Raw genomic sequence first — 15,101 nt, forward strand, 5'->3', positions numbered from 1 at the left:
TCTGCGAGAATCGCTGCCTGATAACGTGTGTGCCAATGGCAACATAATACATATGTATGCATAATACATATGTATGCATTATACATATAAGCAAATATGTTTTGTACTGACACCACCACCTGTCAGGGGCGGTGAGCGGTACGGGGGCGTGGCAGGGGCCCGTCAATTGACACAGTTTTCTCAGAAATTCACTTCGCCCTCTGCACACAGAGAAATAGCGTTCAAGTTTAGCTATAAACTAGGTTCTTAGTAGATATATGTAAATATATTCTGCAAAAATATTGAATTTTGAAGAATATTAGAATATAGAGAATATATTAGATTATAGAGAAAATATTAAGACATATAACCTTAAATAATAATATAATATAATAATAATATTATGATTATGACATGTGCACAGTTCAAAAGGGAATCTTTGTAAGTGGTATCTGAACAGTAGTATCTTTTTCTCTCCGTGCCCAATGGGTTCAGCTGCTGATTGTTCAAGGGGGTGGGGGTGGAAGTGGGGGCTATTCCCCATCCTTCATTGCTGACCCACCATGGGATCCTCCCTTGCGCCGCCCTCTTCCTGTAACGAGATTGCCCAACGCCTCCATGGCGGTCACTTTGTTGTCGTCGGCAGAGCGCATCGGCTTCCTTATCAAGAAGGTGCATCCAACAAAGCGCAGCTGGTGTACTTTGCATCTACACTGAGCGAAATGCTTGCCTTGTGCTCAGGGCCTCTTCTATCCGCTCTGTTCCGCACACTCTCCGCTGGAAGTCGCGTGCCGAAGCTTATTGGGGGTCAGTGCTGGCTATATAGCGAAAATATGACATGACTTTTAAAAAATAAATATATGTTTTATAAACTAGTCAAAAGATTAACTAAATAGTGATAAATATGTATGCATGAGTGAAGAGTTAAAGAAGAAAAAAGGGTTTCATTTAAGAAAGCCTCTAAAGGTAATATCATGAGTAATTCATGAGTAATTCCATGACTGTTTACCAAACTCAACCTTCGAGTGTTAGCCGTAGTGTTCACATATATATGTCGGAAAATCGGCGGATCGAGCAGCACTATCGCCGCCACTTCATCGATCGGCGGCTTCGGCTGCAGCTTCGGATGCAGCTTTCTGATTTCGTTGTTTCGGTTACGGTTTCGATTTCTCGCGACGTCTGCGTCTTTATAAAAAATGCGTGGGGCGCAGCTGATCCGCTCAGTGCGGCGACGGTTCCCAAGCGACTCAGATCGGCGGAGATATACCCCTATATATATATATATACATATACATATAGTCATCGGCGATAGTCAAAGTCGAATAGCGAGGGCCGCCAGCTAACCAGCTAACGGCACACTCGAGACGAAAGACAGTCGATAAGATTAACGTCAACTTAATTAAAACCCTTCGAAAAGAAAAGAAAAGCCAGGCACCAAAGAAGCGATCGATCGATCGATCAAACAACCGATCCCATCGTAACTCGACCATACACTTCTAGCCTTAGATAATAGCCAATAGTCGAGTGGCACTCGTTGCAAGTGATTTGTGATTGTGTTTCTAAAGCCCTGGGAAAAAAAATCAGTGTGTGTTTCAAGTTGGGCAGTGCCAAGAGATACCCTAGAAAACAAGAGCTCACAACGGAAACGGATTCAGATACAAGTGCAGGATGTACGTGGCCAACACCACGGGCGGCCTAATGCTGCAGACCATGTTGTACCTGGCCAATCACACCAGCCGGGCGGCGGTCAACACGCTGGTGGACCTGCCACCAGCTCCCAAAAGTGGTAAGTAATCCGAGTCGCCAACCAGCGCAACTAGAACATGTCCATTGAAAGTGGCCCAAAAGTATCTTTCAAAGTAGCTATCAAAGTATATCAGTATATATAGATCAAACAAATCTTTAAAAAAATATGGCACTTCAATTAGATTTTTATTATACAAAATCACAACTAGAAACTCTCATTTGTTTTTTCATAACTCGAAATAGTCTCCGTTTAGAGCGCTCAGCATTTGTAGCTATGATTTTGGCCGCCGCTGTGCCATTCGAGCCCAGTTAGGGCCACCTTAAGTGGTTTTTTTTTTTCGGTGTTTTTGTTGTGTGTGCTGCACAAACAGTATTCAGATCTTTAAGTGGTTCGAATAACCAAAGATGCCAAATGGGGAAAGCTCTGCCAAGAAGCCCGCGGCGCTGGCGATCACCTGAGTGATGGGCGCACAGGTGGCAACGCGGCGTGCTGCGATTTGATTTGGAAATCAGGGTCCCAAAAGGCTAATGACGCGACTTCGTCCGGTGCGGTTTCCAATATATAACGTATATCTACGTACTTATATGTAGATATATGTATTTAGTTTAGATTTAGAGGGACGCGGCACACGCCTATCTAATCGAAAACTTCCGATACAAAACGGAAAGCCAAAGAAGACCGTGATAAACTAAAGACGTCCACTATTCATGCACCACTGGCCAAATAAACTTGAGTCTGCTGGCCAATAGGGAAATACCTAATGCCAGTTTAGAGGCATCTTCAAAATTGTCAATTGTCTGCGATTTTTCATGGTTCGTTGGGCTTTTACAACAGAACTCAGCAATTCTAATTGCGATCTTGCAAAAGGTTTAGGGAATATTAAAATTACAAATGCGTTCAGTTTAATGGTTTTATAATGCTTGTTATGGTCTCTTGGATTGGAAACTGCTACAGTAGATTATGTCAAAGATTTCAGCCCAAGTGGTTCTTTGAACAATAACTATATACATAAGTGTGGTGATAGTTGGTTATTTGTTGCTAAAATAGCAGCACGCTTATCTGAGTTCAGGTGTTCGCTCGTTGATTTATAATTTATGGCCCAAACATGGCACAACTAACCCACTGATTTGCTCAATCCTCGCCAGACATCAACGAGGTGAAATGCTTCGGCGTGTACGGCTGCTTTCCGATCAATGGACCCTGGAACACGGTGACCCGTTCCATAAATGTGCATCCGCAGAAGCCCTCGGAGATTGAGCCACATTTCACGCTGCACACGCGCAGGGCACTGGATCAGCCCAAGTATCTGGATCTCAATGATCCGGAAAGCGTCCAGGGCATGGGTATGGATCCCAAGGGCAAGATATTCCTGCTGGTCCATGGCTATCTGGAGTCCGGTGAGATACCCTGGATGTGGGACATGGCCAAGGCGCTGCTCGCCCATGAGCCCGAGGGTCGGGCAGCTGTGGTGCTGATCGATTGGGGCGGTGGCGCCAGTCCGCCGTATGTCCAGGCGGTGGCCAATATCCGGCTGGTGGGCGCCATCACCGCCCATGTGGTGCACATGCTGTACGAGGAGCTGCGTCTGCCGAATCTGGACAATGTCCACATCATTGGCCACTCACTGGGCGCCCATCTGTCCGGCTATGCTGGCTATCACCTGCAGCACGACTTTGGTCTGAAACCGGCCAGGATAACCGGTCTGGATCCGGCTGCTCCACTCTTCACCGACACCGATCCCATCGTGCGGCTGGACAAGACGGATGCCCACTTTGTGGACATTGTGCACACGGACGCCAATCCACTGATGAAGGGTGGACTGGGCATCAATATGCGATTGGGTCATGTGGACTTCTTTCCCAATGGTGGTTTCGATAATCCCGGCTGCAACAAGAAGTTCCAGGATGTGGTCAAGAAGAAGACGCTCTTCCTGACCATGCAGGAGTTCCTCGGCTGCAATCACATTCGCAGTCAGCAGTACTTCACGGAAAGCATCGGATCGCAGTGTCCTTTCCTTGGAATAACCTGTGATTCCTTCGAGGTGGGTAACCCTTTCAACAGTTCCACAATCCTGTATATTCAAAGTCTTTCTTCCATTGCAGAGCTTCAAGGACACGAAGTGCACCAGCTGCGAGGAGCCGGGCCACACGTGCCTGCGAATGGGCTACCACAGCCAGGAGGATTACCAGGAGCAGGTGGATCTCGGCCAGCTGCAACAGGGCGATTCACCAGGAGTCTTCTACCTGTGGACCGGCGATAGCAAGCCCTTCTGCCGCCTGCACTACAGGATAACAGTGCGGGTGTCCGGACACGACGAGAGTACTCTGCATGGCGGCGAGGTGGGCATCCTGTCCATTCAGCTCCACGATGCCCTGGCGAAGATGGGTGGCAAAAAGGAACGCGCTGCCACGGAGCTGATGAAGTTCTCCCAGAAGGCGATGTACTTTGAGCCGGGCTATGAGTACAAAGCCTTGGTGGCCGGACGCAATCTCCGGGAGCCGGAGTACGCGACTGTGAATTGGGAGTACCCCACCAATATACTGAATCCACTCACCTGGCGCATCCTATCTGCGCCGCGTATCTACTTGGAGTACATACTCATCGAGGCGATGGAGTCCAGCGACTTGTACCTTAAACTATGTCCGCAGCACGAAGGAGCCATTCTCACAGGCGCCGAAAATGTCCTGCGCTCCAGCTATTGCAAGGATTAATAGTAGCCTGTTTACTTAGTAACTTGGTTAGTTTTTTGGCTAATTGATGATGATATTTATCATTTCTAGTAGTCAATCAATTAACCACTAAATTCGGAATTGTATGTAAGCTATATCTTTACTTAATTAGCTAATTAATTTTGATTTTCGCTCATGTCCAATGATTAATTAGCTAATTAATTAAGCAATTAGTTGGCACTTCCTCAGCACAAATACTTTATGTACAAAATCAAAGAAAGCAGTGCAGGTTCGCGCCACCGCTAAGTTGTTGGATCAACCAGAGCAGCCACAAAGGTGCGTGTCTGCGCTATGGGAACAGTTCGAAGCAGTGTTCCCAGTGCGACTTTTATAGCAGCGCGCTGAGGAGGAACAGTTTGTATTTTATAATAGTATTTGAATAGTTCGCAATACGAAACAATCATCAAACCGTTATTTATTTTATAAAATAATATTTTTTTGCATATATTCTTTTTTTTTTTTGAGTTAAATGTATGTGTAGTCGTAATTTAATGTAAATAAACATTAAAAATGGAAACAATATTTCTGCGCTTATATTATATATGTATATGCTCCATTTTCTGTAGTAACTCTCATGTGATATTTAAATGAAGACCCATTTCTTGCGCCGAAAGCGCGACTTATGGGCAACTTGAAGTTGGTTGAAGTTGATTGAAGTTAGATGAAGTTCGATAATTGTGATAAAAAGGTTAAAGACAACACGACAAGCCCCCAGTTGTGGATGGGATGTGCCTGCCATAACTCAAATCAGCTGTGGATTCTAATGAATTATAAACACAAACACGAAACCCTGGAGACGGGGCACATTCCATGACATGGATATGGGGGATATGGGATACCCGGTCTGTGTTGATGTTAATATTTTAAATGCTTATCGGGGCAAATGTATCTATCGCATGCATGTGTATCTTTTACATATAATTGATATTATCTGCATTGATTCGACTCGTTTTCAACTTTAACTTCGTTCGCTGCTGTCTCGAATTCGTTTTTGGTTTTGGTTTTCGTTTCTGTTTTGTTTTTGTTTGAGTTTCAGTTTAAGTCTCTGTTTCTGTTGCTGTTGCTGTTTCTGCGGCCGGCTCTTTGTTTTATGATCGAACATTTGGACATTCCAACGCTCTCCGGGCAGCCCCAAAGCCTCGGATAATACACAGAAAAAAAGTTTAAGGATTAAAGATTTAAATGTAATTTTAGCGGTTTTTTAGTTACCACACGGTCAAAAGTAGTCGCACAGTTAAGAAAGACTTTGTGCTGTGCAGCGGAGAAGCTGAATTAAATCACACTTCACAGGATTCTAAAAAATGAATTTTTAGTAATTTTACCAAATTTTGTAAAAAATATATTCCCAGATTTAAATGCCAATCGATGGGGCATTAAAATACGAGCTGTGACACTCAATATTTGGATTGATGGTTTCAATGTTTAGTTGAGTTATAAAGCGCAAGTTCCCTAGAACTATTCTCAGTGTAGGTTGGATTCAGTCGCAACCTCAATGTGAACCTGGCCCATAAATATGTTGACAGAGACAGAGAGAGAAAAAGAGAGAGAGAGGGAGATGGCTGATGATCATGTTGACAATGTTTCGCTGGAGTTCATTTCATTCGTTTCTGGGAATTGAAATTGTTTGAAAACCTTTTCATGTTTTGACTTTCGTCTCGTCGCTCCACCTGTATCCCCCACCCCATCCCCCTTCTCCCCTCGTTGGCTGCCCACTTATTCCCATGATATGCATTCATTAATAATGTTAATCGATTTGGGATAACCCTTCGATCTTGGCCACCGAATGTCATCCCGAAAATGTCATGGGAATTACGTTGGAGCAAATGGCCAAGTGCCTCCCCTTTTTCATTGTTTTTATGCATTTCTTTTTGGGGCTGTAAACTGCAGCTGCAATCCATTAGCCATCCGCCTCTTAATTAGTTCACCTTGGCCTCGGTTTCCTTCTTAGATTTTCATACTCCTTTCTTATGATTTTCCTCACATTTTCCACTGATTTTCTCCTTGATTTTTCCCTTGATTTGCCCCTTGATTTTCCCCTTGATTTTCCCCTTGATTTTCCCCCGTTTTTACCCCCCGACTTGTGGCATAAATCAGACGAGTGCGCCGGCTGAGGGACATCAAATGGGCCTCGAGGCCCAAATCAAAATGTCATAATTTCAACGGGGCAACATCGGCGACAATACGTCAACATGCCCCCACCCCTTTTCTCCAGATTTTCCAGATTTCCATCACCCTTTCCTTTCCTTTCCTTTCTTTTCCACTTTGGGGGCCATGTAGATCCACCCACCCACTCTGTCATTTCGCCGTTTAATTAGTTGGCCGCGCCGGCGTCGCAAACAAATCACATAATTATGATTGAGCGCAGGCAGCGCCAACTCTTTTTTATTTTCCCACTTTTTTTTAGATCGCAATAAAAGGGGGGAAATCATCCTGAGTTTTCCCCCCGCTGTGGCGCATTTTGGGGTTTCCTTTATGGGCCGTCAGAGACGCGTGCATAAATATAAATCAGAGCCGGCTCACAGCTGCCGTAATTGAATGCAAATGTCCATCCAAAAATACGATGGCTCTAAAGTGTTTCCCCCCCACTCGAAAAAAAAAATGTATATATATGTGATATACGCATGCTACCCTATAGGCGACAATCTGCTCTAAATTATCACGTGTAGGTGACGCCGTCCTCCTAACTTTCCCCCGCTTTTCCCGCTTTTCCCCGCCTTTCCTGCGCTCCATTGTCTCTGCTGGCGATGCGTGGAAAACTAATTTCCCACTACCATCCCGCTGGCATTTTCCCGGTGCCATTCATCTTGTGCATTTCTCTGATATTCATAATTCGTGGCGTGTGCGCCGAGTTCTGCCCCCCTCTTAAAAAAAAAAAAATAAAAGAAGAACTCCCATTGAATCCCATTTACCAGCTGGGCAGGAGGAGGATTCCGGATGATGAGTCGCCTCCTTTTGTCAGCTTGGTAAATTGCACCACGTGTTTCTGATAATGACGACATAATTACGCCACAAGTTCAAGTGGCTGGTGAATAAAGCGGCAAAAGCGGAGTTACTGCATTTAAATCATAGAAAAATATATCTTGCACTTTGGAAAGCAAGTGATTATGAGTAGAACTTAACTTGCACTTTGATATGAAAGTGATTATGAGTAGAACTTTACTTGCACTTTGATATGCAAGTGATTATAAGTATAACTTAACTTGCACTTTATTATAATTATTTATTGTCATTATTATTATTTATTATAGGTAAACTCGAAGTGTTTTTTAGGTTATCATATAAGCTACTTTATAACGAAAAATGGGAGATAATTAAATATATATGTAGAAATAGCTCAAAACAAAGCAAGTAAAGTTTGTATTTAAATTTTAGCACGCACTTACCCTTTTTTATTTACCCCAACTGGTGTGTCAACCCTCGCAGAAAGATCTAAGCAACTGGAATGTCAAAATGCAAACGACAAACAGAAACAAAAGGCGCAAAAGGATAATGGATGATGGGGTTGGGGTTGAATTTTGGGCGAAGGAGCAGGATAACTGGATGGCAGAAAACCGCCTGCGGTCACTTAGAGCACTAATTTAAATATCATTAGTGAACAATTAAAACAAAGAAATGCCATTCGAAGCCATGCGACAAAGCCACAAAACGGAACCCAGAGCCAAAAAAAACAAAAAAAGAAAAACACAAAAGCCAGAAGAACCAGGACAACCATCTCCATCGTCATCGGCAGCCGCCTGTCACCGCCCACGAGTCGCCGGGGGGCGTGGCAGGACACGGCGTAAGGATCCAGAGTCAGGAGCTACGAAAACTGGAGGGCGGGTGCGCATAAATGTCAACAGGAAAAACAAAACAACAAAAAAACTGACGAACGACTCGACGCAAGACTCGAATATTTGATGCCCTCGTTGGAGTAAAATAAATGAATAATGATAAGTACTTTTTATGAGCAAATTCTACTATAATTTGCCTATGAAAGTATTTTATTTGGAAGCCCATTTAAGGCACTAGTTTCATAAGTAAACTTTAAACCTTGTAAATCCTTAAGGAACATGCCCAAACTTCCCAGGGTATCTATCCTGTGTACAAATCAAAATCAAGCGACAGTATTTGGTTGTGACTTTGGCCAAAGTTGTGACAGCGCGACCAAATAAAAGGGCTGCCCAGGATGCCCAGGATGTCAAGGATATCAAGGATGCCCAGGAATGGGATGATTTTTGTGGGGCTTTGGGCACATGGCCCATGTGAATTGGACAGGTGCTGCTAGTCACGGCTCCTGGTAGTTCTGGTACTTCTGGTGCTCCTGGTACTTTGGAACTGGTGGCGCCCATTTAATGGGCTCTCAAATACCATTTGTCAGCAGGGCGATGGGCGATGGGTGATGGGCAATGGGAATCGTGCCTTATCGCTGCGTTGCAAGTGGCACATGGTTCTGGTTACTCCATCCACGAAATTAATGAAAATAAATAAAGAAAAGGAAAACAGGCGGTCACGTGTCCTCCCGCTGGCGGCCAAGTGCGCATCCTGCGAAGGATTCGCCTGCGGATTCGGATTCGGATACCGATTTGGATACGGATGCGGCTGGTCACCTGATGATGCTTTTCCCAGGATCAGGAGCAAAGCAAAAGCCACCCACTCGAGGGTTAGTTACTGCTGAGGGTTACTGCTGCTGATGGCGATGGTGATGGTGATGGAGGGCCGCGTAACATGATCCCTGCGTGCCTGGGCATAATTTGTTATTTTTGGCCCACGCATTATTATATCCATGGCATATATCCTTGGCACATCCTTGGACTCACTCGAGCTCTTTTTGTGCTGACGTCGCTGATTATTTCCCGTATTTTAGAGACACCTTTTGTCCTTTGTGCGACGCTTCCATCGAAGAAAATATCGATTACATTTGCTGAAAGTTTTCGTTCCGCGCAAAAATAATAAAACAACCAACAAAACAAAACAAAACAAAAAAAAAAACAACCAACAAACGGAGCAATAATAAAGTAAAGCGAAGGGACACAAAAGAACCGCAGAACAAAGCAGCCAAACCACTCGGTGTATTCGGTATTCGTTATTCGTGGATGCAGATCCCCCGCCAGAATATATATATATGTATATATAAAAAATAAATAACCATAAATAAGGGTAATAAAAGTGATGCTCAGTTGTCGCTGCAGCAGCTGCATCTTGCCATCTTCCCAGCCTCAGATCCACATCCACATCCACATCCACATCCAGCTCCACATCCAGCTCCAGATCCAGATCCAGATCCACATTCAGATCCAGATATGTCGCCGCTTGCAAATAAATATTCGGCACTGCCAATAATCATAACATTAACTCAACCGCCGCTCCAACTAATGGGCTCCCAGGCAGATCCTCTCCAGATTTTGGCCTTGCATACATCTTGCCTAATTTGAATATATGTGTATCAGTTGGGAAACATCAAGCAAAAGTTTTCAAGTATAAAAACGTATTTGCCAAGCCATCAAGTGGCTTCTGTTGTAACAAAGATAATGTAAGACTTATGATACCTCGTTCTCTTGAGAGGAATAATAACAGAAGTGTTGCCTTTGGCTATCCTTGAATTTATTCAAGCATTTAGATTTACTTAAGCAATCTAGGATTATGTCGTTACTTAAAAACACACTGCGGATAATCGTGGTAAATGTTAGGCATCGCATAATAGACATCGACATGTGTATTATACACGTTAAGTAGTAGATACAAAAAGAAAACAATGTAAAGTTGGACTTGAAACAATCAATTGGGAATCTGTCTCTTCCTCTTCTTTTTTTTGTGTTTTTTTGTTTTTTGTTTTTTGCATTATATGTATATATTATATGTTGTTGTGTTTCGTTTTCCTTTGATCTAGGATCTGCGAACTGTGAAACAATCGTATACGTCGAGTGTGTATGGCCACCGTGTAAAAGGAGCCGCCTGCACAAATGCTCATTTTTCCTCTTGCGATTTTGCGTTTTTTCTCTATTTCTCGATTTCTCGATTTTTCCATCCGGCGAGTCCATTGTTCGCCGGCTAAACAAAGGATGCATCGTGAGGGGAGAGGGGCGGGGGGAGGAGTTATTAAAAACAATATTCGAGGCTTAGTTGGAACGCCTGGATGGGCAGATATATATCTCGAATCCAGTCGAGTCGAGTTGAGTCGAGTCGAGTTAAGTCGAATGGGGAGTGGACTTATCTCGCATCTTCGCATTAACACTTTCGCACACGCACACTCACACACACTCACACACACTCAGGCGCACACAGACAGGCACAGACACAGGCACACGGACATGGCACAAAATGGCCGCCAAGGAGCTGTATCCATACTCGCACATGTATCTTTTATCACATGTATCTTTCATCTCATATGCACATCCACACTCCCCCACTTTCGATGGATCGATACGATATTTCACAGAGAAAGTTGGTTAAGTTAACAAAAGCAGCTAATCTAAGGAGTACCAGATATATGGAAATATATAACTATAAATGGGTAAAAAAACACAAGACAACAAGAGCAACGATAGGCAAACACTCGAAGAGTGTTGCACCAACTAATGGTAAAGTATTCCCCAGTATTTCTCACTATATCGACGCATCGTGAACTCTAAACCCTTACAACTTCTCAAAGGCGTTGGCATTTGTGAGAAGTTCGCGGGTCAAACGCCACACCTGCTTGGCCGCCTGCTCCAAAGCACTGGGGGATTTGCCCTTGAACATGTCCAGTGCGGGCAGGAAGTAGTGGGGACAGCGACGGTACTGCAGGCAGGATATCAGCTGCAGGAATATGCCATTGATGCGATCGGCGATGCAGCTCTCGTCCCACTCAAAGTCGCGCGGATGCTTCTCGCACTCGTAGAGCAGCAGGTTCTTCAGGTGGTAAGCGCTGATGGGATTGCCTGGTAACTCCAGATGCCTGTCCCGCAGGGTCTTCAGCATGCTCAGACAGCGACGGCGACAGCCACCTGAAAGGATTCCAAATATATATCATATATATTTATCATATTTCAGTAGCTAGAAGTAGTTGGTTACCTTGCAGCAGGCGATTTTCGGCCTCGAAGAAGCTGAGCACCCAGGCATCGCCCTCCATGCTGGCGGCATTGTTGCTCTTGTTCTGCATGACGACGCTCTCCTTGGACAGCAGATCGAATCCCTCCGTCTTCACCTCCGCCACGATGTTGGGATGCGGCCAGGGCAGATGTGGCACCGGCCAGTGGGCCGCCGATCTTGGCCAGATGCCGGAGCACTTAAAGGCCGGCGTAATCTGCACCACAAATCGTTCGCGTATGCGCAACTTCACCTCGCTGGTGTCGCCCATCATTTTGACCAGGTCGCGATAGACACTTTTCTCGCAGGCCTGTGCCACCAGCGTTTGGAAACGGGCACGTATCTTGCGCGAGGACAGATAGCCACTGGCCGTGATGAACTCCACCCACAAGGACATGGACCGCTTGCGTCCATCGCTCAGCTTCAAGACCGCACAGCCCGGCAAGGTGCCATCGTCCACGAAGTTGAAGACGCCCATTTGATTCAGATACAGCACTATCTCGAACTCATTCGGCGATATCACCTCCACGCCCTCGAATCTGTAAGTTATATCGATATGAGATCCGTAGAAGCTATAACTTTATATATATATAATTTTTTTATGTGTTGAAATAAGTTTAATAGAGAGCGACTGCTACTGCTTTCTGGTGGCGAAACCCCGATGAGCATGACTTGACAGCTAACCGACAATGACTCTGCACTTTGGTTGCAATGATGGCAGTGGCGTGAAGAGGATCGGATTGGATTGCCATGGAGCGGGAACTACTGGAGCGGGAACTACTGGAGCGGGAAGCAGCCGCGTTGACAGTCCACAGGGCACTGGAATTACCCATCTCTCCAATCTCTGTGGTTGGGCACACCAAACACCTAAAAGAGCGGATGAGCAGCTCTCGTTTCTATTAGCTAACTTGTGCAAAGGTTCTGAATCGGTATTTAATTGCGGCAACAAATGAAAAAAGATACTAAGATACGGAGATACTAAGATATGGAGATACGGAGATACTAAGATACGGAGATATTAAGATACGGAGATACTATGATATGGAGATACTAAGATACTTAGATACGGAGATACTAAGATACTTAGATACGGAGATACTAAGATATGGAGATACGGAGATACTAAGCTACTAAGATTCTAAGATACTATGATAATAAGCTACTAAGATACGAAGATACGGAGATATGGAGATATGGAGATATGGAGATAAGAAGATACTAAGATACTTAGATACTATTGCATATTTCCATTGCTATGCCGATTTCAAACTACCACTTTAGTTTACTAGCTCACCTGCCATTGCACTCGACGAGGCTGGAGATGAAGCGCGGCTCCTGCAGCTCAACCTCCTTGAGGATGTCCTGGACGATCTTGCAGATCTCCCGTATGGCGGTGGCCGTCTTGAACATCCTCGCCTGAACCCTCTCCTCGCAGAATCGATTCATCTGATAGACCATGCGCGTTTGTGCGGCCATCATGTCCGGCGGCACCAGCATGGTGTGCTCAGTACTCAGTACTTCGAGAATCAATGTGTAGATGTATCTTTTTAGCGGCGACACTTGGTCTGGCGGCCAACTTAAAAGCCAGCCAATTATGCGAAATTCGGCAGCGGTTCTCTTTTCTGGACGGGACAGAACAAAGGAACAATTCAATTGTGAGTTACGGTGACAGCAGAACCAACAATGGGCACAAGTGGAGCACGACGACAACGACCGTGGTGTATGTACATATATACATATATGGGGATTTTAGCTGTTCGCTGTATTCGATTTAGTAGCTGCTGGCCGCAGATACAGTATCTGCATTGGCGAATTGCTGGCCGAATGATGTGCTGCGCTCAAAAGCGATACCCCGCAGCCAGATGCCGCTGCTGCTGGCGATTCCGAGTACGAATCGGAGTACGCCAAACGATACTGATACCCCGATACCGATACCGATACCGAAGTCGCGGCTCGCTGGCGTTGTAAATCTCGCGGATATTTACAGCTTTCGGGCAGATAAAAAACAACAACAACAAAAAAAAAACAACGAAATGAAAAGCGCTGAAAGTGCAGTTTGGCACGGCTGCAGCGGCCGAGTATCTCAATATCCATTCCAGTATCGGGGTATCTAACAAATCCGCCATCTCGGTGGCAGTGGCATGAATGGGACTCACAGGCTGCGGCTCAGATACACACACAGCTGCACACACAAAGATACAGCTACAGATACAGATACAGATACAGATACAGATACAGATACAGATACAGATACAGATACAGATACAGATACAGATACAGATACATGCAGTTGCAGATACATGTCGGTGCTGTCACGTGACAGGGGTCTCTGTCTCGTGCCACGCATTCCGACGCTTTAAAAATCGATGAGATACTCGCCACAGGCACCGCGTATCTGTGGTATCTGCCAGATGCACTGCGACAAAAAGCCAGATGCCTGAAACGTTGCAGATACAATTTGAGTAGGAACACTTGTAGGATTTCATTTCATGTCATATATTAGATATAAATAGGTATTAATAGTTCGGTTATTTGATTTAATATCATGCCTTACACATGTTTATTTCTCAATTTGTTAGTTTTATAATAACGCACTCATACACCTGATTTCTCTGCGTGTACTGCAAACAAACACGCTCTCTGTTTCGCCGACGTGCATGTGTATGGGTGTATCTATGGGGTTGCCTGCTTGTGTATCTGTGAGAGCGGCGCGTTGCGATTGGTTCGCTGTGGCCACGCCCCCTTTGTTGGCCGTTACGCTGCGGCGCCCTCTTTGAAGTCGCGCGGTCGTCGGTGTGTGTGTATCTGTGTGTAAATTTAATTTGTTAAATACATTTCGGCCTGCCATCGCGTACAAGTTGTGTGCAATAATTTATCTGAAATGTGCACTCATTTAGCAAAGAGCAACGACAACAGCGAGCAACCCTCGTCCATGTTGTTCCACGTTCGCCGGCCGATATCTTTATATCTCGCATCTCGCGGATACACAGATACATTTACACTCATAAATATGTCGCGTGGATTAATGTGCCAGTTGGCAATTTCTGACAGCCCTCTCAGTTCCAAGCGAGTAACTTCCTCCGTCTCTGGCTCACTACCTCTTATATACTTATATATATATATATATGTATATGCATATATATCTACACTTGTATATACAACGTGTTTATATGTGGTGTACTTGATGGACATGTGGCAAGATCAAAGCGCCCGTCGCCTCCTCCAATTAGACAAATCCCAGACGCAGCCACTAATTCGAGTGGAGGCAAAACACAAAACGAACACAATTTTCGCAGAAGGAAATTGGTAGTGGAAGTGTTGGAAAAGGGGTCAAGCATCCCATGCTGACGGAAGTATCTAAAGATGTATCTAAAAATGAAGGTATCTGCAAGATACAAAATACACAACAAGCACAAGCTGTATTATTAAAGATAAACAACTAAACAACTTATTTAAGAACTAAAATCTTTACAAGTCTATAAGTAAGAAATCATATATCGAATTTGATCAATTAGATTGCCCTTTTCACACACATTTTGACCACTTAACGTTTGCCCACTGTATCTTTTGTGGCTGTTAGGTCTTTTGTTCGACCTTATTGG

At 44.6% G+C, this 15,101-nt stretch overlaps 2 protein-coding genes across 3 annotated transcripts; one reads left to right on the forward strand and one right to left on the reverse strand.

Moving 5' to 3' along the window:
* Positions 1-1,216: 1,216 nt before the first annotated feature.
* Positions 1,217-4,977, forward strand: LOC120455440 (pancreatic triacylglycerol lipase). Its single transcript, XM_039641637.2, has 3 exons — positions 1,217-1,765; positions 2,872-3,767; positions 3,829-4,977. The coding sequence occupies exons 1-3, from the start codon at positions 1,648-1,650 to the stop codon at positions 4,435-4,437; spliced, it is 1,623 nt and encodes a 540-aa protein (XP_039497571.1). The 5' UTR covers positions 1,217-1,647; the 3' UTR covers positions 4,438-4,977.
* A 5,045-nt stretch (positions 4,978-10,022) lies between these two features.
* LOC120456933 (protein mab-21-like) lies at positions 10,023-13,567 on the reverse strand. Of its 2 annotated transcripts, none has more exons than XM_039644072.2 (3): positions 12,794-13,567; positions 11,485-12,038; positions 10,023-11,417 (listed from the first exon to the last, which is right to left on the reverse strand). In XM_039644072.2, the coding sequence occupies exons 1-3, from the start codon at positions 12,994-12,996 to the stop codon at positions 11,068-11,070; spliced, it is 1,107 nt and encodes a 368-aa protein (XP_039500006.1). In that variant the 5' UTR covers positions 12,997-13,567; the 3' UTR covers positions 10,023-11,067. The 2 variants fall into 2 exon arrangements, with proteins under 2 accessions (XP_039500006.1, XP_039500007.1); XM_039644073.2 differs by lacking the exon at positions 12,794-13,567 and adding an exon at positions 12,184-12,300.
* Between the last annotated feature and the right edge of the window lie 1,534 nt (positions 13,568-15,101).

The sequence above is a fragment of the Drosophila santomea genome, chromosome X (genome assembly GCF_016746245.2).
Source record: "Drosophila santomea strain STO CAGO 1482 chromosome X, Prin_Dsan_1.1, whole genome shotgun sequence".
In the NCBI taxonomy this organism is placed as follows: Eukaryota; Metazoa; Arthropoda; class Insecta; order Diptera; family Drosophilidae; genus Drosophila; species Drosophila santomea.